This window comes from Dromiciops gliroides, chromosome 2 (genome assembly GCF_019393635.1).
Source record: "Dromiciops gliroides isolate mDroGli1 chromosome 2, mDroGli1.pri, whole genome shotgun sequence".
Classification (NCBI taxonomy): domain Eukaryota; kingdom Metazoa; phylum Chordata; class Mammalia; order Microbiotheria; family Microbiotheriidae; genus Dromiciops; species Dromiciops gliroides.
Genome location: NC_057862.1, coordinates 176,307,218 through 176,328,914, shown reverse-complemented (window position 1 = coordinate 176,328,914; position 21,697 = coordinate 176,307,218). Strand labels below are relative to the sequence as shown.

Here is a 21,697-nt window from a genome sequence, read left to right as displayed (position 1 = left end):
AAATAAGAAGAGAAGAAAGGAAGGCAAGAAGGCAGGTAGGTCACTCCTACCTTTCTCTGCTATTGTCCTAGCTCCCCCTCCTTACCTACTCCAAGAAATCCCCTACTCCTCCATGCTTCCCAGGGGATACATGGACTATGACAAAGAGGTGATTCCATGGGTCATTCTCAGGCACAGCATGGATGATAGAGGAGGAAGCTTTCGTGCTAATGACAGCTTCTCTCTGCCATGGGACTCTTCCTACCATGCCTGATCCTCTTTCAGTGGGACCTTTTTGGGGGAGGAGTAAAAGAAGAGGAGCATCAATTCTCAATACTCTCACCTAACTCTGGCTGTAGTCCAGCTTTTCAGTAGCGTACCTCATCCTTTCTTGGCCCTGTCTTTACCTTACCACAGTCCATATAACCCTGCCCAATTCCTTCTAGTCTCCACTTGCTTCCTAAAATGGCTCTGGAGAATGTATGCAATTGGCAGGCCCCCAAAGCCCTGAGCCCTCATCTGCCTGGGGCTGGGCACTGGGCTCTCCCCAGGGGCTATGACCCTCGTGTCTTTCTGCAGACACAGGGCCCAGAACTGGCCCATGGCACCACGACACTGGCCTTCCGATTCCGCCATGGGGTTATTGCTGCAGCCGACACCCGATCTTCCTGCGGCAACTACGTGGCATGCCCTGCTTCCCAGAAGGTCATCCCTGTCCACCAGCACCTTTTAGGCACAACCTCCGGCACTTCAGCTGACTGTGCCACCTGGTACCGAATACTGCAGCGGGAATTACGCCTGCGGGCTCTAAGGGAGGGCCAGCTGCCCACTGTGGCTGGGGCTGCCAAGCTTCTCTCTACTATGCTGTACCGTTACCGGGGACTGGGGCTGTGTGTGGCCACAGCCCTGTGTGGTTGGGACCAAGCTGGCCCTGCCCTCTTTTATGTCTACAGTGACGGAACCCTCCTGGCTGGTGATGTCTTCTCGGTGGGCTCTGGCTCACCCTATGCCTATGGTGTGATGGATCGAGGCTACCGCTATGACATGACCATTGAAGAGGCTTATATCCTGGCGCGCCAAGCTGTGGCCCATGCTACTCGCAGGGATGCCTATTCCGGTGGCTCTGTGGACCTGTATCATGTGAAGGAGAGTGGTTGGGAGCGAGTGTCTCGAGAGGATGCCTGTATGCTGTATGCCAGGCTGCAGGAGACTGGGGGAGAGGAGGAAGAGACTACCCCTACATCCCTCTGAGCATTCTCTTCCTTTTCCCTCCTTCTACTTGGAACTCACTGAACCAACAAGACAAAAGACATGCCACTGTGGTCTAGGAGGAGATTCTAGAACCAGAAGAGGAGACTCTCAAAGACAGAAAAGACTGAGAGGTGCTGGGAGGAGCAATAGCAGTATATGGAAAGCATGCTGACAAGGTGGCCAGGTGAATGAAGCCCCCCCGGGGGACCAAATCATGTGACTCTCTCTCCCCCAGATCTCCCCCTCCATTTATTGGAAGGCTCCATCCAGCACTGCCTTCCAGACTAATTGACTTCTCTCCTTGTCCTCTGATGGATCCTGACAGATCCCTCAAGCCTTGTCCCCTGCTCTGAGAATGTAAGAATGTAAACTGGATTCCCTGGGTTTACTTTCCTCTCACCTATTTCCCTTTTTTGCTCTTCCATACATGTGTTCTTCATGCCTTTTTGTTTTCTCCATTGGGACCTCTGTTGCTTCCTGCCCTTGGCTGTTTCTCTCCTCTGCTTTCTCCCTTTCTTTTGTTTCTCTCTAATTCAGTGGTTAGAGCTACTTTGGGCACCTCCCCCATTGTTCCCTCCACCCCCATTTTCAACACTGCCCTCAGCTCTTCCCAGCCTGATTCTTACACAGGGACATTGGGGATGCTAGAGTCTGACCTCCATGCAGGGGTTAATTAATTTCTGAGACTCAATACTTCCAGCTCCACAATTCTATAGTTCTGTGTGGCCCTGCTTTGTCAGAGAATAGGGAATCTCCTAACAGGGGGAGAGAAACAAATCCCTGGGCTGGGCTGCCTGACATTTCCCTCTAAGGGCTGTAGTCTTTGAATTACTAAAATTAAATTCAACCAATGTTTATTAAACATCAACCATGAGCAGTGCCCTGTGAGGAGAGAGATATGAAGATGAAATGAAAACACAGCCTTTGTTCTCAAGAAGCTTACAATCTACCAATGTGAATCTCCTCTGTCTCTCCCCTGGGCTTGGTTCGTGCCCCAATCCTTCCCCTCAGCCCTGACTGCCAGGGCTCTGGAAAGGTGGCGACTTGATCGGCTTAGCCATGTGCTCTCCTTCGGCTGTCTCGAGCACAGGGAATAGCACTCCCAAGTCACTAGAAGGCCTTCAGAGCCTTCAGCCCCACTCCACCATCACCCCTTTGGGAAGAAGCTTTAACTCTGGTTTGTTGAGGGGTGCTGGGGAATAGTGAAAAGGAGGATTCCATGCACAACCAAGCTATGCCCTGAGGGGCCTCTGGACCTGGAGCTTTGATTTGAGCAGGCCTGCCTCAGTCTGAATGAGCCTCCTCTGAATCATGTGGACAGACATTTGAGGTTTGGGGGTATAGCCTGGGTCCTTCTCCCCCCATGCATTTCATTTTCAACTGTGGAGTACACAAATGGTATGGTATTTCTGATCATGCAAATTAAGCAACCCATGTCCCTAATTCAATCTTTTTTGGGGGGGGGGGCAATGAGGGTTAAGTGACTTGCCCAGGGTCACACAGCTAGTAAGTGTCTGAGGTCAGATTTGAACTCAAGTCCTCCTGGATCCAGGGCCGATGCTTTATCCATTGTGACACCTAGCTGCCCCTCCTTATCCAATCTTGTTGGTTTTTGTTGTTGTTGTTGTTTTTACGGGGCAATGGGGGTTAAGTGACTTGCCCAGGGTCACACAGCTAGTAAGTGTCAAGTGTCTGAGGCTGAATTTGAACTCAGGTCCTCCTGAATCCAGGGCTGGTGCTCTATCCACTGCGCCACCTAGCTGCCCCCTGATCCAATCTTAAACTACAATAAGAAAGGAATATAATCCAGAAAGGGAGAGTTCATACCTCCTCGGTCAGACCACACTGCCTTCTGTTCTGGATACTACATGTTTTTATTCGAAGATATTTGGAGGGCTTGGGGGGAGGGCTCTGAGAAGTCACTGCCTTTCCGTACTACATGTTTTTAAAAATAAATTCTTATTGATAATTTTTGTTTTCATGTCACCTACATTTAACATGATATCCCTTTCCTCTGCCCTTTCAGAGACCTGTCCCTTATAACAAATAATAAGAGCAAAAGCAAAACAGCTCAGCTCAACCAAATGATAAAAAATTTGACATTAGCTGCAGTGTTCCATACCTGTAGTTTCCCTACCTTTGCAAGGAATCATTACTGTTGTCAAGGTAAAAGTTCTTCCAGAAGCAGACCAGGAAGTTTTTGGGGCTGGAGATGATGTCAGAGAAGACAAAGGGGGAACATAGGAGCTACCTTCAATTCACATAGAGAACTTTCAAGAGGAAGAGGGATTAGATTTGTCCTTGCTGGTCCTGGAGGCAAAACTAGAAGACAATACCCATTGTTTTTTGTTTGTTTGTTTGTTTTAAGTGAGGCAATTGGGGTTAAGTGACTTGCCCAGGGTCACACAGCTAGTAAGTGTTAAGTGTCTGAGGCCAGATTTCAATTTAGGTCCTCCTGAATCCAGGGCGGGTGCTCTATCTACTACACCACCTAGCTGCCCAACACCAATTGTTGAGAGGCTGATTTAGGCTTAGCATAAGAGAAAACTTCCCTGATGATTTAGAAAGCCAAGAGTGGAATAAGTTGCCTCAGCAGAATAGATTTTCCTACACTGGATGTCTTCAGTTAAAACATTCAGAGCTGGGAGGAACATCTTAGATATTATCTCATCCAACTACCTCATTTTACAGATGAGGAAACTGAGACCCAGAGAAGTGAAGCAACTTGTCCCAAATTATGGAGAGCCAGCATTCAAATCCACAGCTCTTTCCATGGGCCCCACTGTATCCCAGCTCTTGCTAGGGATGTTGTAGGAAGAAATTCTTAAAAAAAACAAAAAAAGAAATTCTTGTTCAGATAAGAACAGACCAGGTGGCCTAGATGACCTCTGAAATCCTCCCTCTTCTGAGGGTCTCTGATGCTGGAACCTTGCTGTGGCTAAGTTTATAAAGTAGCTTCCCATGACTTCTTGTTTCTGGGGTTTTTCCCTCCAAAGATTCTTCAACTCTTCCCTTTCCTTATCCTGGAACATCTGGAACTGTCATACTGGTCTGCTTCTCCCATGGCTGAGTTTCTCCAAGGGCCTCCATTTGGGAGAGAGGCCCAGGCTGACCAATCTTTTTACCCCTCTTGGGTGTCTCCTCACTTTCTGAGAACACCAGGCCCCAAAGCCACATACATTTACCACCACCTCCTACCCCCATTTTAAACTCTTTTTTGTGTATTGTCTTCCATTATTAGAATGTAAGGGTGTTACAAATGCTACATACTACCTTCTCTACCCTTATTTTCTCCCCTCAACTGCTTCCCTGAAGGTCATCCACCACCTCACTTTGGGAATCTTCCTGGGCCTATCTGGGCCAAGAGTCTACAGGGTTTTGGGGCAGCTAGATGGCACAGTGGTTAAAGCATAGGCCCTGGATTCAGGAGTACCTGAGTTCAAATCTGGCCTCAGACACTTGACACTTACTAGCTGTGTGACTCTGGGCAAGTCACTTAACCCCCATTGCCTGAAAAAAAAAAAAAAACCAACCAAACAAAAAACCAAGAGTCTACAGGGTTTTTAATAATCCTTTGTTTTCAGAACCAGAGCTTTCCAATGGACTCCCTGTTCATGGGGGTAGGAAATGATGAGGGAAAGGGAAGAAGAGGGACAGAAAGACATGGGAAGCAAAGCAGGGAGGGGAGGTGGCAGAGGAGGGTGGGTGGTGACCAGAGGCCTCTGGAGGGAGAAGGCAGCCTGGGCTGTGGACTAGAAGTGGAGTGGTGACCTGGAGAGGCCAATTGCTTTCAGTGGTGACTTCTGAATATAGCTCCATTCTCCCATAGCCCACCTATACCACTCAGGGGATGATCTAGGAACCATCACGAAAGGAAACTACTGATTTCAGGCAGGGGGTAGGTGCGAGGTAGGGAAGAACTTCCCAACTTCTCGTGTTCAAGTTATGTATATGTATGTCTCTGTATGTGTATGGAAGGGAGATAGTATCTGTAATTAGTGATGATATCCAGGTGAAGCAGAGCAGCAATTAGGACTAGATCCCCTGGGCAATTAGCAACCCAGGTTGTTTTTATTGAGAGAATCAAAAAAGGGCCACTTTGGTCCTAGGATTTAAATATTTAATTATGGTTCAGGTATAATAAGGTCTGTACCTATGTTCACATATTTGTGGGGGCCTGTTTGCAAACTAATAATAGCTTTAAGTCTGACAAAGGTTTGTATGATTCACCAGTGTTCAATGTTCGCTTATGTACATATAAAGATTTAGACACAAAAATGGCAACACAGATGGAGACACATCACACACACACACACACACACACACACACACACACACACACACAGCTCCGGCAGACACAGTCATGAAGATTGTCTCTGGGAGATTTTCCATGTTATCTCTTCCTCTTGCTCCAGAAGGGGGAAGGGGGAAGACGGGGTCAGTTAAAGGTCCCCTTCTTTCCCTTTCCTTGGCTCCTCAGTTCTTTAGACTTTGTCCTGGAGAACTGGGGTAAAGAAAAAGGACGGGGAAGGAGGAGGCTGTTTTCTAAGGAATTCCAAGGAGTAAGTAGCCAGCGTCTCTCAGCTGGTAGGAGCTGCTGCCTCAGACCTATCTTCCCTAGATCTTAGGGGGAGTGGGGAGAGGAAGATCATTCATCATATATGGGGAAAGTCATTTTGGTCCTCTTCAAGAACACAGGACAAACAACAGATACCCTCTAAGGTCCATTTCATGTCTAAGATTCTACAAGTAGACCCACATTGAGTGAGAGAGGGCAAGGGTCTGGGAATGGGTCCTTTTCTGTTACTTCTCATCTTTCTTCTTAGGACTATAGCTTTATGTTGCCTCATCCTTCTCTATTTTCTCCTTTCGACCCTTATTGTTTTCTTTCACCCCATTCCTTCCTTCCCCTCTTTCTCTTTTTTTCTCCCCCTTGACAGTTTCTGTCCTTCAGATGGGTAAGTTGTTTATGACTTCAATGACTAATTCCAGAGTGGGGAGGGTCTTGCCCACACAATCACTCCCTGAATTCTTCCTGGCCTTATTGTTAGTAAAGTGGAGGATTTACAGGAGTGTTGGAGAGGAGAGAATGACTATCAGGATGAAGAAGGGAGGGAAGGTCAGGCACCTGTGCTGCTGTTCTTATTCTCCCTGTCCTGGTTCTACAGCAGTTCCAATGACTAGGATCAGATGTTAAGGCTGGTCTCTCATGCATCAGGGTGGAGAAGCTGAGGTACCAGGCCTAACCCTCCCCACCCCCAACATATGCCCCCTGCTGGAAGAGAGCAACACCATGGGGAAGCTTAGGGGCTCCCCAAGTTTTGTATTTCTCAGCCATATTATCCTTGGTCACCCTTTTCTTAATTGGGGAAGGGCTGACTGATCATCTCTTCCAATCCCTTCCTTTTGCCAGACCAGGAATAGACACTATTGTATATTTTGTATTGTGTTACAAATTTCCTAATTTCCAATTACCCCTAATCCTGGTTCTGCTGCTTACTAGATAAGTAACCTTGCACAGATCATTTAACCTCTTTGAACTCGGTTTTCTCATCTGTAAAATGGAGATAATACTTGCACTACATAAATTTACAGGGCTATTATGAGGAGAGTTTTATAAACCTGAAAGTGCTAAATAATGTGAGGTTTTTTATTCTACCAGCAATACTTTACTGAATTTCTCCCATCTCCTTCCTAGCGTTTTCTCTTTTAGTCTCCTTTCACTCCACTTCCTCCCTGCCTTGACTGTTCTCCATTGCCTTTTCCCTTTGACCCCTCTTCAAAATCTGAGTCCTCCCAGATGCAATCTGAGATTGATGGAATAGAACAGCTGGCAGCCAAACTCAGTTTTCCTTTTTCCCCCTACACAGAGTGAGCCCCTGGGGCAGTTACCCCCAGTTTGGTGATGAGGGAAGGGCTTGTCAGTGGGGCACAGAAGGAGAGGAGGTAAGGCAAGAGGAGCAGAGCAGAGGGTCCAGGGACAAGAGCAGAGAGGGAGGAGAGAACCGAGAACTAAACTCAGTCTCATATGAGAAGAAGAAATAGGCAGAGTGGGGAGAGGGCCAGGCCTTCACACTTGCTCCTTCATGCCATGGAATCCTATAAGGAAACCTTGGTTTAAAAGCATAGCCACCACTCAGACCTTACAAAATAAAGTGTTTGTTTATTATGAAATTAGAGATGGAGGCCCCTCCCTCCCTCCCCCTTTCTCCCTTCCCAGCTGCTCCCCCCACCCCCTATCCCTCACATTCCCTTCCCCTTGGGACATGGAAGCACACGATGTGAAATGCCCAAAGTAGGCCAATAGCCAGACCACCCCCAGGGCCATAGCTCCCCAGAGATGTGGCCTAGGGGGCAGACTCAGGGTTTTGGCCCCTTGGGCAAGGGCCTAGCTCCCTCTCCCCGCTGGAGGTCTGTTGGGCCAGGGTGAGGCCATGAGTGATGGATGGAAACCATGCGGGCAGAATCTGTAGGGAAATGAGAGGAGAGGTAAAGGTCTACACTCTCACCTACCTTCTCCCCAGAATGAAATGTTCCCTCTCACTTAGCTCTGCCCCCAAGGAAGTAAGAGGTGTATGGAGGCCCACCCCTGTCCCTCTGCCCAGCTTCACTGATGAAGGGGCAGTGTCCGCTCCCCAGCACCCAACTCTGGGTTCAGCACTGACCTGGGGTGAAGTATTCCCCATAGGCGGGTGGGCGTCAGTGGCTGGAAGTTTTCTTGTTCTTGAGATGGGTGGTGGAAAAACCAAAAAGCTGTTAAAACTTGGTCACAGAGACCCAGAGAAAACCACGGGGGATGTGGGCCAGGAAACAGAGAGAAATAGACATAGGCTGTGTGAGAAAGACAGACAGGCAGGTAGGGAAGGAGATTCAGAGGGAGAGACAAATAGATACGTTTAAGTACGACAAAGAGACACAAAGAGAGAGAGAAAGTCAGAGGCACACTCGGGAAGAGGAACATAGAGAGTAAGAGAAAGGGACAGAGGAGTTCACAAAGAGATGTACAGAGGGGGAGAGAGGGAGGCATATTCAGACAAAGATGTAGGGAGTCAGAGAAAGAGGCACAAAAGGAGACAGATAGGGACACACAGGGTCAGAATTAGAGAAGAGAGACAGTGATAGGAAAAGGACCAGAGACATGGAGTGGAAGGACCAGTGGGCCCATGGGCTGGTGAGTGCTGCCCACTGGACCCCGTGGAGCTCCCTTTTGGAGGGCATGTAAGTGGGCACAGCATAGATGGGGGCTCCACAAAAACAGGCAGGATTAGGACCAGTCCTCAAGGGGCAGGGGGCTCCTTTGCCCCATACAGCTCAGCCAAGGTACGGAAAAGTGGCCCCCAGTCATCCAGGGGCTCTGGGGGCCCAGCAGGGCCACCTGCTTCACTGCCCGAGCCCAGAGAACTGAGGGAGCCACAAGATGAGCCTCGGCCTTCATAGCCATACACCTGCACAGAGTCATACGGTGGGACGCCAGGGTCTTCATCGGCCTCCCGAAGCCTCAGGGCCAGCAGCTGGACTACATCTGCAGGCCCGGGGGGCCGAGGCTGTCGTGGGGGCTGGGCCCGGGGCAGCACATCTCGGCGAGCGGGCGGAGCTGAGGCAGGCAGGGCTGCCCCATCTGGGTTCTGAAGGGCCGTGATGTCAAAAGCCTCTGTGTCCTCCTCACCACCACCCTCATCATCATAGGTGATGATGTTCTCTCGAACATCTTCCTCTTCCAACACCATTAGTGCCTCTTGCTTCTGGCGCCGGAGAGCCACGAACAGTACCACTAGGGCTGGTGAGGATGCAGAGGTCAGCTGGACCCCACCAGAGGCCCACCTGATCACCCCAGAGATGAGCTCTTGGTCCCCACCTCAGGGTGCCCCCCCCCTTTTTTTTTTTTTAGTGAGGCAATTGGGGTTAAGTGACTTGCCCAGGGTCACACAGCTAGTAAGTGTTAAGTGTCTGAGGCTGGATTTGAACTCAGGTACTCCTGACCCCAGGGCCAGTGCTCTATCCACTGCGCCACCTAGCTGCCCCCAGGGTGCCCCCTTTCTAAGTGGGTCAATGCCATATCCTTTCCCCAACCCACTGGCTATTTGATATATATCCTGTCCCTTCCCTGCTTCCCCTAATGTCCCACTATAACCTATGTAGCCTCTTACCGAGGAGTGTGCCTACACAGGCGAGAATAGCGAGCAAAGCCCCAGTACTGAGTCCTGCTGGGGAGAGCTGGGCCTCAGGTCGGCAGGAGGCCACCGAGCCATCGGGCTTACAACGGCATATGCTGACTGTCACCGTAGCTGTGCTGCTCAGTGCTGGCTGACCCCAATCACGTAACTCAATGGGCACCAGGTAGGGCTCCCGACGAGGTAAGACCAGACGGTGGGGCAACAACAGGCTGGCAGAACCATCTGAGGATAGAGCGAGAGAGCGAGAGCGAGAGAGCGAGAGCGAGAGAGAGAGAGAGAGAGAGAGAGAGAGCGAGAGCAAGAAAGAGAGAGAAAGAGAGAGCAAGAAAGAGAAAGCGAGAAAGAGTGAGTGAGAGCAAGAGTGAGAGAGGGAGAATGAGAAAGAGAGAAAGTGAGAGAGAGCAGAAAGAGTGAGAGCGAGAGCAAGAGAGGGAGGGAGGGAGAATGAGAAAGAGAGAGCAAGAAAGAGAACAATAAAGAAAGCAAGAGTGAGACCAAGGGAGGGAGGGAGAGAGAGAGAGAGAGAGAGGTGTTAAGAGGGGCAGAGGGACCAAGACTGAAGGTGACACTAGACTCGCTAAACCAGAACCCAGATCAGAAATGTTACAGGTCATGCCAATCCATCCTGGTACAGTGGCGGGGGTGGGGTGGGTAGGGGCCTCAAGGCAAGGGACAAGGGTTAGGGAGGAGAGCTGTATACATTTTTTAAAAAAGTATTTGGCAAAATAAAACACAAAGCCATCCCCATCTGTTACTTTTAATTCATGGCAGCATCCTTGCCTGAGGGAGGAGGGGAAATAGATAAGGCTAAATTGGGGGCTAGGGTGGGATGAAGGTCTGAACCTGTATGAGAATTATGGTGGCGGGGCAGGTGTATTGGGGGAAGTTGTATGTGTTATGGAGGGCACATCATTTGCATTTAGGGTATGGTATGTCTGGGGAGGTGTTCAGATGTGTGCAGGGGAAGGTGTGTGGCAGAAAGACATGCCAACAACTCTATGTGTGCATTCATGTGTTTGAAGGCATGCATGTTTGGGGATTGCCTACCTCGATTGTCCCGAACAGTGAAATTGGCATCAAGGCCCAGGGGGCTACTCAGGGAGACATAACTACTATTGCCAACTTCATCCCGATCCAGAGCCCGGATAATTTGAACCAGCTGGACAAGGAGAGGAGGACTCAGAGTGCCTTAAGGACCCTGTGCCTTCTTCTCCTCCTCCCTCTCCTCCCCCTCTTCTTCCTCCCTCCTCCTTGATCCTGTAATGAAGCCCTACTCACTTGGCCAGGGGCAGCTGTGTCACACACAAAGGTGTCATAGGGCTCAGCCAGCTGTGGGGGGTTGTCATTCTCATCAAGCGTTTGAATTGTCACTTGTACCCGGGAGGCCTGTGCAGAACTGTCTGAAGCCAGAACACACACACACAGAGCTTTATACAGAGCACATGGAATAATTCAACCCACAGTATACACACAATGGACATGTGTATATAGCATGTACAAAGCACAGAACACAAAAGCCAACAAAATATAATTTGGTGTGGCACAGCTCAGCAGGCATGCCATATGTCAACACACAGGACATGTTGGTGCATGTGTGTACACCACAGACAGGTCATGTAAAATCCACGTGGTACACACATACCTAGATAAGCAACATGCATAGTGTGTGCAGCACAGCAGACATATACAGAAGGCATGTCTACATCCATAGCACCCAGCAGCACACACTAGCAGAAGAATCCAAGTTTCAGCTGAATTTGCCCACGGCCACAGCATGCTGCTGGGCATTGTACGTGATTTAGTTCAACTGTCCTGACCTTGGAGAGGGAGCAGCTGCATAATCTACAGGAGTCGGGACATACTGGCAAGGGGAGGCCAGCCACGATTCAGGGACAAGTCAGAGCACGAGTCAAAGCCTAGCCCTTTCATCTTCCCATTGGTCATGGCCCTACTCCCAACATCCACTCCTCTCTCTTCCCACCTATTCCACTGCCCACCTAAACAGCTGGTCAGATGCCCTAGAGAGTCAGCCTCTACATACTGCCAAACAATGAACTGTCCTACCCTTTCATAAAAGTATTTTATTATTTTCCAGTTACATGTAGAGATAGTTTTCAACATTTGGTTTTTGTTTTGTTTTGTTTTTTTCGTGGGGCAATGAGGGTTAAGTGACTTGCTCAGGGTCACACAGCTAGTAAGTGTCAAGTGTCTGAGGCTAGATTTGAACTCAGGTACTCCTGAATCCAGGGTTGGTGCTTTATCCACTGCACCACCTAGCTTCCCCCTCAACATTTTTTTTTTTTGTAGGGGCAATGAGGGCTAAGTGACTTGCCCAGGGTCACATGGCTAGTAAGTGTCAAGTGTCTGAGGCTGGATTTGAACTCAGGTCCTCCTGAATCCAGGGCTGGTGCTTTATCCACTGTGCCACCTAGCTGCCCTCAACATTTGTTTTTATAAGATTTCTAGTTTCAAATTTTTCTCCCTCCCTCCCCCCTCCCCAAGACAGCAAGCAATCTGATATAGGTTATATATGTACAATCACATTAAACATATTTCTTCATTAGTCATGCCGTGAAAGAAGAATCAGAGCAAAAAGGAAAAACCTCAAAAAAAGAAAAACAAAACAAAACAAAAAAGAAATAGTATGGTCCAATCTGCATCTAGATTCCATAGTTCTTTTTTTCTGGATTTGGAGAGCATTTTCCATCATGAGTCCTTTGGAACCATCTTGGACCATTGTATTGCTGAGAAGAGTCAAGTCTATCACAGTTGATCAACATACAATGTTGTTGATACTGTGTACAACGTTCTCCTGGTTCTGCTCATCTCACTCAGCATCATGAACTGTCCTACTCTGACTTGAATCCTACCGCCTTCTTCCAAGCTGAGCCACCCCACTTCCAATAACCTTGTCAACTAACCCTCTCCATCCCTCCTTTGTCCTCCTCTCCCAACCTTCCCCATATCTCTGATGTTGGGAACTCTAGATGTGGCTCTGGAGAAATAGGTTCCAGTAAGGCTCCGAGCAAGAGAACGGAGCATAGGAAGAGATCTCCTTTCCCAGGTTTGGAGCTATTAGACCTGAGAGAAAGAGGGGAGGGTCGCCCAGGGAAAGCCAAGTAGCACAATCCCTGGACAAAAAGTCCAAAGCGGTTTCCCCTCACTCAGGGGACTTATGGCCGGTTGTTTCTGCCTTGGCAAGGGTGGGAGGGTCTGACTGTGTCTCAGAAAAAGGATAAGAACCCCGCCAGAGACAGGAATGGGACAACCCCTGCGATCCAACATTTGCACAGAAAGTTTTAGCAGGTACGATGAGGAAAAGGCAAAGAGATGTCCACGGAACATGAGTGCAAACTAGACTTCCACATACACGCAAATATCTCCATCCATGCATATACGGATGCATAAATACACCATCATAGATGTCCATCCATCCATCCACACACACGGACATGCATATACTCAGACAATACAGATACACAGAGAGCAGGGAAGACACAAAGCATCACGTTCTCCCTGCCATCCATCCCTTGGGGACAGATGATCAGGGCTAGGTCCTAGGGAGCTGGGAGAAAGCAGAGCAGTTATGTAATTGGGTTGGGGGGGGGGCAGGAAGGAGGAAGGGAGAAGGCAGTACTGAGGCTGCCTGGGCTGGGCAGTGGTAGGAATAGAGCTCCCATGGGGGCCCTGAGAAGAAGCAGTAAAAATGTCCAGATTGAGACAGATGGGAGAGGAGCCATTAATATCATGCTCCACCCCCCAGAATCCACCCTGGAATATCAGCACACTGGGAATCCCACTACCAGACTCCCCTTCCCCTTCTCTGCCTCTTCCTGGGTCACTCTCATTAGCTTCTGTCAAATTTGCAAACTTTCTAATGCTACGTAGATGTCAATGATTATTACACTGAGTAGTACAGTGTGGTGGCTACAATCCTTGATTCAGATTTGGGAAGAGCTGGATTCAAATCCTGTTTCAAACACTAGCTGTATGCCCCTGGGCAAGGCACTTAACATCTCAGCCTCAGTTTCCCCATTTGTAAAAGGGGGCCTAATAACAGCACCTGGCTCTTTGGTGTTTGCAAACCATAAAGTGCCATAGGGATGTCATTGTTCTTCTTCCCTGAAGCAGCAACTAGAGAGGGTGTGGGTTTGAGTGTGTTTGCAGGGGAAGGCAGAGTCTGAGGTGGCAGTCTCTTGGGGATGTGTGACTTTAGGGAGTGGGAGTGTGGTAGGGGGTGGCACCAGTGGCATGTCAGGGTTGGAATCAGCATTAGAGAAGGTGTATCAGGGTGGAGAATTTGTTGGAGATGGGATAAGAGCTTGGAGGGAGAATCAGAAGGTTCAGACCACATTCCTGGTTATGAAGCTAAGGCTAAGAGTGGACACAGATGTCTCCATTGGACAGTGGCACTACTGCTGTGGCCACCATCCATGGTGCACTGGCAACCCCTCCAGTTCCTCCAGAATAAGCAATCGCTTTTCTTTTCATCCCTTGACACTTCCTGTATTCTCCCCTCAAACTCATCTCCTCTGTCAGCCACCCTGGAGACGCTGGATATCCCTTACCAAGTTCGGTGGCCAGAATGGTGAGGTTGTGCCAGGCTCGAACCTCACGATCCAGAGGCACAGACGTCCGGATGGTACCGTCCTCGGGCTCAATGGAGAAGCAGCGCTCAGGATCTGAGTGGGGGAGGATGGAGTATCTGAAGGGAGAGGTGTTGGAATTAGTCGTTGTAGATGGAGTATGAAATATCTGAGGGGAGGCTGGAGAGATGATTGAATAACAGCAACAGGTATTTTTACTGTGCTGTATGCTTTAGAAAAACCTTTCCTTACAACAGTTCTGAGCTGAGCAGGCTGAGTATTAGGATCAAAGATTAGAGCCAGAAGGAAACTCCGAAGCCATCTGGGACAATCTCCTTATTTTACAGATAGGGAAATAGGCTCAGAGAGATGAAAATGACTTGTTCAAGGTCATATTGGTAGTTAAAGGAGAGAGCCAAGATTTGAACCCAGTCCCCCAAATCCAAATCCAGCCCTGTTTCTACCATACCAGACTAGGTTTACTATTCCCATTCTATAAATAGGGGAACAAATATAGAAAAGTTAAGAAACTTGCCCTGGGTCACACAGCAAGTAAGCAGTGTTCTTTCCACAACACCATGGGTTACTAGGGCTTGAAGTACCTCAATGTCATTCTCCTAGGTTAATTCTTTTTGCCTTAAATGATCTCCTCTGCGGAGTGTTACTTTGCCTGAAATTAACCCTCTTTGGTTAGGCACCTACTCAGATTCACCTCTAGAAGTGATAACACACTAAGTTATTATCAGTCATTAATATCTTGGTAGGAATCAGTTGGTTAGATTCTTAGAATAAATGACCTTACCAGATTCTAAGAGTTCGGAGTCTCTGGGGAATGGTAGAAAGGGAGGCTCAGAGGATGAGCTTTACCTGGGAAGGCAGGTCTGAGTGGGGTGTTGTGGTGTGGGCTGGGAGGAAGAAGACCAGGATGGATGTAGGAAGGGGGTGTGGGAGAGTAACAGATTTGACTGAACTAAAATTGTACAAAATTGTACAAAATTGTAGTTTTGCTAAGGCTGGGGGGAAGGGTCCTGCTCCTGGGGCCAGGGGCTCTGTCCAGAAGAGAAATGCAGAAAGGTAGGGAAGCCCATTTACAGGCTCCCCCAAGGCCGGGCTGTGCTTGCGGTCATGAAGTACTTAGGACTGGGAATGAAGAGGGAGTCCAACCATTGATTTCTACTATCTGAATAGTATTTGGGAAAATGGATGCCGGGAGAGGGGAAGGGGCTGAAGGAAAACTGAAGGAGGTTAAAATCTGAGAGGCTATTGGAGAGGGATAGGCCAGGGATTGGGATGTCAAGGAAGGCCAGAAGCTAAAGGTGACACAGGGAGTAGCAGGGGATGGGGGAACATTGTGTGGGGGGAGCAGGAATAGAACAGGAGCCTTTACATTTTTTTTTTTTAGGGAGGCAATTGGGGTTAAGTGACTTGCCCAGGGTCACACAGCTAGTAAGTGTTAAGTGTCTGAGGCCAGATTTGAACTCAGGTACTCCTGACTCCAGGGCTGGTGCTCTATCCACTGTGCCACCTAGCTGCCCCCTTTACATTTTGATATTAAAGGACTGTGAGTAGCAAATGAGGAGCTGGCCTTTCAGCTATAATTCGCTACTGAATATGCCAGGACTGTGCCCCCCCCCCCAAGCCTCACCTGATGGGGCTGGCGGGTGAATCGAGGTCCATAGCAGAGACATGGCCCACCAGGGTCCCAGGAGCACTGTTCTCAGGCACAGCCAAGTGGTAGGTAGAGTGGGTAAAGACTGGTGGTTCTGGAGCATCCTGGACTGCCACACGGACAGAGGCTACATCCTTGAAGGGCCCACGACGCAGGTAGGCTGGATCGATGAGTGTATTCGTGGCCTCCACACGGAAGGCATAGGATCTGCGGCTCTCAAAGTCCAAGGGCTGGAGTGGGGAGGAAACAGGTCTGTAGAGGCTGGTATGGGAGCCTGGAGCCCATTACATCCTTCCTAGACTGGATAGAATCCTCTGTCCTGAGCCTGGGATACTGTCTGGCCCCAGAAGACCTGGGCCTGGGAGCCAGCTATCATTTGGTGATTGAGTCCCCTTCCCTAGAAAGAATGGAAGCCCTATGATCTAGGAAGCATCTGGGGATTCATCAAAGCAGGAGCAAGAATGACTCAATTAGATGTGTATAGATGCTTAGAAGGCAGGGATGCTGGGGGGGGGGTGCCACCCCCTCCTTCCCCCCCCCACCCCCCGCCAAGGTGGATAAGTAGGTGAATGTGCATCTGGGGTAATGTCTCAGAAAGTGGAGCACAGAAATCTGGGTGTTGGCTTGGAGGTGGGGGGGAGTATGTCAGAAGGTTGGGGCACACCTTGCGTATGGTGAGAAGTCCATCTCGGCCTTGGGCATCAGTACTGATACTGAAAGTCTCAGCCCCCTCCCCATCCAGGATGCTGTAGGCCATGAGGGCATTGTCTCCCAGATCAGGGTCTTGGGCTCGAAGCCTGCCCACCAGGGCCCCCGGCCCTGCAGTCTCCAACACTGAAAACTGGTATAAGCCTTTGAAGAGAAGGGGGAACAGAGTCAGAACAACCCCTTCTCCTTCCCCAGATACTCCCATCTCTTAGAAGAAGTGGAAAGGAGGCCCCTGGGAGAATTCCTCATTCCCCTTCTTCCTGTTTCCCTAGAATGCTCCCTCAGGGCCTCCTTCCCTCCCTTTACCCTGGTTTCTTGGGGAACTACAGAGGTGAGCAGAAGGCTTCCCCACGGCCCCCCTCCCCACCTGTCAGGAGAAGCAGCCTGAGGGGAATCTGACTCAGAGACACAGGGCCTAAGGGATAGAAGCCAGGAGCTAGACAGAAAACAGCCTCCAAGAACTAGCAGACTCTGGGAGATGGGAGAAGGGGACAGAAAGGGATAGAGTTGGTGCCCTTACTCTGAGGGAATTTGGGGGGGTTGTCGTTGACATCGCTGAGGGTGACAGTGACCGTGGTGCTGCCCGACAGCCCCCCCATGTGGCCACCCATATCCTTGGCCTGGATTACCACCAGGAACACTTCCTGCGTTTCCCTGTCCATGTTGGGGATTGCTGTCCGGACCACTCCTGCAAGGGAATGGGGTGTGATACTGAGTCAAGGGCATGGGGGACGTTTGTCTGATGCCCACCCTCACCCTCTTCATTGGGCATCCTTTAGACCCTTCCCCTCTGCTGCTTCCAAACCTCACCAGTCTGGGGGTCCACAGAGAAGAAAGGCAGCCCATCCAGCACTGTGTACACCAGCTTGGCACTGTTCCCATAGCTAGGGTCATCAGCATCTTGAGCTGTCACCTGAATCACTGATGTCCCTGCCAGGGAGTCTCCTGTCACCCCCAGCTCATAAGGGAGGGAAGTAGGGGTCAGGAGTGAGGGAAGTGGTGGGACACTATAGTAAATTAGATGGGAGGATTAGAAGGTGGTTTGGACAAGTGGGCCTGGGGGCAAGTGTTGAAGGATGGTCTGGGATGGGAGGGGTGTGGCAGTGCTCCTGAGGTAGGAGAGGAGCCTAATTTGGGCCCTGAGCACATTAGGGGTGTGGAAGGGAGTATCCTGGAATAGGGGAGGAGATATTTTAGAATGGGAGTAGGGAAAAGGCCTGGAGAAATTGGATGAGCCTGATCTGGGTTTGGAGATTATATAGATTGGGACTGAGCATATTGGTATGAGAGATGCTTGAGTGGGGATAGATCAAAGCAAGGGGCCCTCACCGACATTGGACATCTCTGGTACAGTGGCATGGTACGGCCCGAGGGGGAAGATTGGTGGGTTGTCATTGATGTCTTGCACTTTAATGATGAACTCAGAGGGTGGCTCTAAGGGCCGGTTGGAGGCTCTGTCCACAGCCTGGGCCAACAGCACATACTGGGCCTTTTCCTCCCTGTCTAGGCTCTTGGTGACATGGATGTTGCCAGTAGCCTCATCAATCACAAACACAGTGCCTGCTCCCTCCCCTGTCAACAGGTATTTGGTTCGGCCCTCGCCTCGGTCCACATCTGAGTGAAGCTGTAGGGGACATGAAGTCAGGTGTCAGGGCTGAGAAAGGTGCTGGGGTGAGAGAGCACGGCAAGGGAAATGGACAATAAGGGATCAGAAGGCCCATGCTTGGGGGGGTGAAGGAAGGAAGGGACATGGGTCAATCTGGGAGGAAGGGTCAGGTGGTTGGGAAATATGAGAACTTTTTTGGGGGAGGGGTTAATTCTTACTCTCCCAATGAGGACAGGTTCGGGGCCAGCGTACTCCTCGATGACGAAGAACTGATTCCAGACCCAGCTCCTTCTTGCCCGAAGCAGTGTAGGCCCCTGGCCCTCCCTGATACCAGCCCATGCTTGGGCTGGGGCAACCAGCCTCCCTACACAACCCCAGCTCCCCAGCCAGGCCAGCAACAGCCGCACAAAGACCCACATACTTTGGACCTGGTTCTGGTGTTGGCACAGCCCAGTCTCCACTCACTGACCCGCCAGCCCTCTCCCCATGGTGGTGCTGTCCGTGTGGTGGGTGGGGCCGGCGGGGCAGGTGTGGGGGGGCTACCCCATCAGTCCAAACCTGCAGAAAAAGAATTGGTCAGCAAGAGAGAAGAGTGAGATTCCCTCAAATCCCCCAAACTGGACACACCGGTAACCAGGCCCATTAGTTAACATTCCCCAATACCCTCTTTGCTAGTATAGTCAGTGAGAAGAAGATAACTTAAGGGTTTGGGGAGAAGGGTTCACATAGGACAGGAGAGGCTGAAACTGGGAGGGATAACAGGGAAGGAAACAGAAAAGAATCCCAGTATCTTCACAATTTAACATTCCTAACCACCCACATCCTTCCTCCCACCTTCACTATCCCTATATTCACCTCTGGCCCTCCAAGTTGTCAAATCTCTGATCAGTCACAGTTAAGCAGGAGAGCTGGAGAGAAGAGAGAGACCAATGGGAGAAGGAGCCAGAATGTTCGGAGGGTCTGAGACCTCCTTAGTCTGGGCTCACTTACCCTCAACGTGCCCCCCTCTCCAACACAGGGTGACCTAGACTCTATGACAGTGTTAGGATCTCTGCTTTGGGAGCCTAAGGGAGAGGGGCTGAGAAGAGGGGCTTGATCAAGCCGGCCAGGAGTAATGGGGGGGGGGGGAATGGCCTAAGATGATCTGAGGGAGGGGATGGGGGGGAGTAAAGCCAAATCCCTATGGAGGTAAAGAAGGTGAGAGAGGCCTAAGAAAAGAGGTGACCCCTGACATGGACTCCCGGGGCCCCATTTCTCTAGATCCTGCTCCAGCCCCCATGTGAAAGGCATGGCTGGACTCAGTCAGACCGCACCGCAGTGACACCCCTTGGAGCTAAGCTAGGGGACTGGTGGGGAGTGAGGCAGAGCTGGGGGCCGGCGCTGGGAGGGGAGGGGAATGGGGAAGTGAGGAGCCACAGAGAGAGAAACGGAAAGATAATTGGGGGAGGAAGGGAGACGGAAGAAAGCGAGAACACTGAATGATAGTGGTGGAAAGAGATCACCGGAGGGAGATGGAGAGTGACTGAAAGGCAGAGATACAGAGAGATACAGCAAAAGCACAGCACCAGAGAGGGGGACCCCACTAAGAGCCAGTATTCGAGCACAGAAGAAACTGCAGGTGGTGGTGACTGGGGAGATCCCCAAGAGCCGGGGTCAGACCAGGACAAGGGAGGGAACTTTAGAGTCTGGGGAAATGGGGTCAGACAGGAAGGGCTCAAGCAGGGAAGGACAGAAGAGGAAGAGGAGTCCCAGTCCCATTCCACTCTACCCCCCCCCCCCACTTGTCTCCTAGGGGGACACCCCAGGTAGCACCCTGCTCCAGCCCCTCCTCCTCAAGATCCAGACACCTGACAGCCTGTCCATCCAGTGGGAAGTCAGAGAATGGGAGAGAGGGAAAGAGAGAGAGAGAGAGAGAGAGAGAGAGAGAGAGAGAGAGAGAGAGAGAGAGAGAGAGATATGAAACATGAAAAGGGGGAATAGAGAAAGAAGAGACAAGAAGATAGAAGAACGAGAAAAAGAGGAGAGAGGGGAAGAGAGAGGAAATAGGAAAGGGAACGAGGGGCAAGGGAGAGAGAGAAGGATGGAAAGGGGGAAGAGGGAGAGAGAAGGAAAGAGGAAAGCGAAAAGGGAATGAGAGAGGGTGAGAGGAGGAAGAGGTGGGGAAAGACAGAGGTGTGGGGAAAGGGGGTACAGTGGGGCAGAGAAAGAGGGGAGGAAAGAGAGAGGAAAGGAGAAGAGGGAAAGGCGAGGAGAGAAAGAAGGAGGACAAGAATGATGGTGATAGAAGGGAGGGAAACAGAAAGGAGAAAGATATTGGGTAGGAGAGAGATGGGATGGGAACACAGGGTTTAGGAAGAGGGGAAAAGGGAACGAAAGAGGAAGGGAAAGAGGAAGAGAGGAACGAGGTGAGACAGAAGGGAAAGAAGAACTGGAAAAGGGAATAGGGCAGATGGGTTCCCGGTGTCTGTCTCGGGGCAAACCCCTCAGAGGGACCGCAGAGCCCCCCTCCCTTTGGCTCGCCGACCCTAGCTGCTCCGGGGCTGGAGGTAGGTCCGCTTACCTGGGCTGGCGCGAAGGGTCTCTGCCTCTCTCCCAGCCGGAGAGCGAGCGGCAGGCAGGGGGAGGGACACCCACACCCACACACAGCCCCACACCTCCCCCCCACACCCCACGGCCACCCGCGACTGAAGCGCAGAGACCCAGACTGAGGCGTCGATTGGGAGAAAGCCGGAGCCTGATCGGGAGGGAGCGGGAGCCGCGGCTTTGCTGCAGGTCTGAGCGGCCCCGGCGAGAACAAGAGCGAGACGGAGCAGCGGGGCGGGGGGAGCGGGAAAGGGGGGCGGGGGAGGAGGAGGCTCCGCCTGCAGAGGGAGGAGGACGGCGGGAGGAGCAGAGAGGAGGAGGAAGAGAAGCAAGAGGAATGAGAGGAGAGGGAGGGAGAAGAGCAGGAGGACAGAGAGGAGAGAGGGAGGAGGGAGAGGAAGAGAAGAAAGAGGGAGAAGGGGAAGGGGAGGAAGAGGAAAAAGGGGGCCAGCTCCCCACTCTTGCCCGCCCCCTTTTTCCTCCGCAGCAGACCCTCACCTTGCGGGGGGGGGCAGTGGAGACGCCACCCCGACCCGGGGAGCCAGGCGGTCCTGACCCACCCCATCTCACGCTTGTGGAAAAGCGCCCTCCAGGCGCATACAGATGCCATGCCCCTGCACCCCAGGTCGGGGTTCGGACCCTGACAGACCGAGCCCTGTGTGGCCCTATCCAAGCAGACGGATTAGGGGTCGAGGGTGACCCCTACTCGGGGCATCACTCCGGGGGCAGCTCAGACCTCGGGGTGCCCAGCACAGGGGCGATCTGGAAGGGAGGACGACCCCAGAGAGAGGCAGTAGTCTTTAGGGACGGTATCCAGGGAGAGGACCGAAGGGGTCGGAATGGGCAGGGAAGAACGTGATTTCCTGGGGCGGCGATCGGGAGAAAAGCAGCCTACGTTTCGGGACGGTCACCCTCTGTAGTCAACACGCGGGGCGACTGCCCCCTGGTGGTAGACGAGGGGAGTCTTAACATCTTGGAGCGGGATGAAGACACCACCACCATGTGCAAGGCTACTGTGATGGGAAAGGGGCTTTCTGGCCATAACACTCCCCACTCCTCCAGCTGCATCTCAGTGGGAACCGGGGTGTCAGCGTGCCTCCCTCCCAATTCCCCAAAGACCCTTCACCGGTCCTCTTCAGGT

General features: G+C 51.2%; 2 protein-coding genes across 6 annotated transcripts; one reads left to right on the top strand and one right to left on the bottom strand.

Moving 5' to 3' along the window:
- Window positions 1-444: 444 nt before the first annotated feature.
- Window positions 445-1,230, top strand: PSMB11 (proteasome subunit beta 11). Its single transcript, XM_043980486.1, has one exon. The coding sequence runs from the start codon at window positions 445-447 to the stop codon at window positions 1,228-1,230; it is 786 nt and encodes a 261-aa protein (XP_043836421.1).
- Window positions 1,231-7,476: 6,246 nt separating this feature from the next.
- Window positions 7,477-21,116, bottom strand: CDH24 (cadherin 24). 5 transcript variants are annotated; one of them, XR_006354789.1, is made up of 14 exons: window positions 21,055-21,116; window positions 18,829-18,881; window positions 18,192-18,531; window positions 17,697-17,991; window positions 17,178-17,297; window positions 16,888-17,055; window positions 16,324-16,511; window positions 15,636-15,889; window positions 13,973-14,109; window positions 10,683-10,804; window positions 10,452-10,563; window positions 9,378-9,626; window positions 7,896-9,007; window positions 7,477-7,697 (listed from the first exon to the last, which is right to left on the bottom strand). XR_006354789.1 is itself a non-coding variant. In XM_043983805.1 (13 exons), the coding sequence occupies exons 3-13, from the start codon at window positions 18,390-18,392 to the stop codon at window positions 8,508-8,510; spliced, it is 2,346 nt and encodes a 781-aa protein (XP_043839740.1). In that variant the 5' UTR covers window positions 18,393-18,531; window positions 18,829-18,881; window positions 20,534-20,787; the 3' UTR covers window positions 7,477-8,507. The 5 variants fall into 5 exon arrangements, 1 of the variants encoding a protein (XP_043839740.1); XR_006354788.1 differs by lacking the exon at window positions 21,055-21,116 and adding an exon at window positions 20,534-20,787; XR_006354790.1 differs by lacking the exon at window positions 21,055-21,116 and adding an exon at window positions 20,534-20,787 and having other exon boundaries at window positions 17,178-17,288.
- Window positions 21,117-21,697: the final 581 nt, after the last annotated feature.

What these genes read in the sequence shown, in the direction of transcription:
- PSMB11 (XM_043980486.1), top strand. Translation starts at nt 445, where the DNA reads ATGGCTCTGGAGAATGTATGCAATTGGCAGGCCCCCAAAGCCCTGAGC.
- CDH24 (XM_043983805.1), bottom strand. Translation starts at nt 18,392, where the DNA reads ATGTGGGTCTTTGTGCGGCTGTTGCTGGCCTGGCTGGGGAGCTGGGGT. An exon ending in AACCTGTCCTCATTGGGAGA is followed by an intron (nt 17,992 to 18,191) that starts GTAAGAATTAAC and finishes TGTCCCCTACAG; the next exon opens with CTTCACTCAGATGTGGACCG. An exon ending in ACCAGAGATGTCCAATGTCG is followed by an intron (nt 17,298 to 17,696) that starts GTGAGGGCCCCT and finishes ACTCCCTGGCAG; the next exon opens with GGACATCAGTGATTCAGGTG.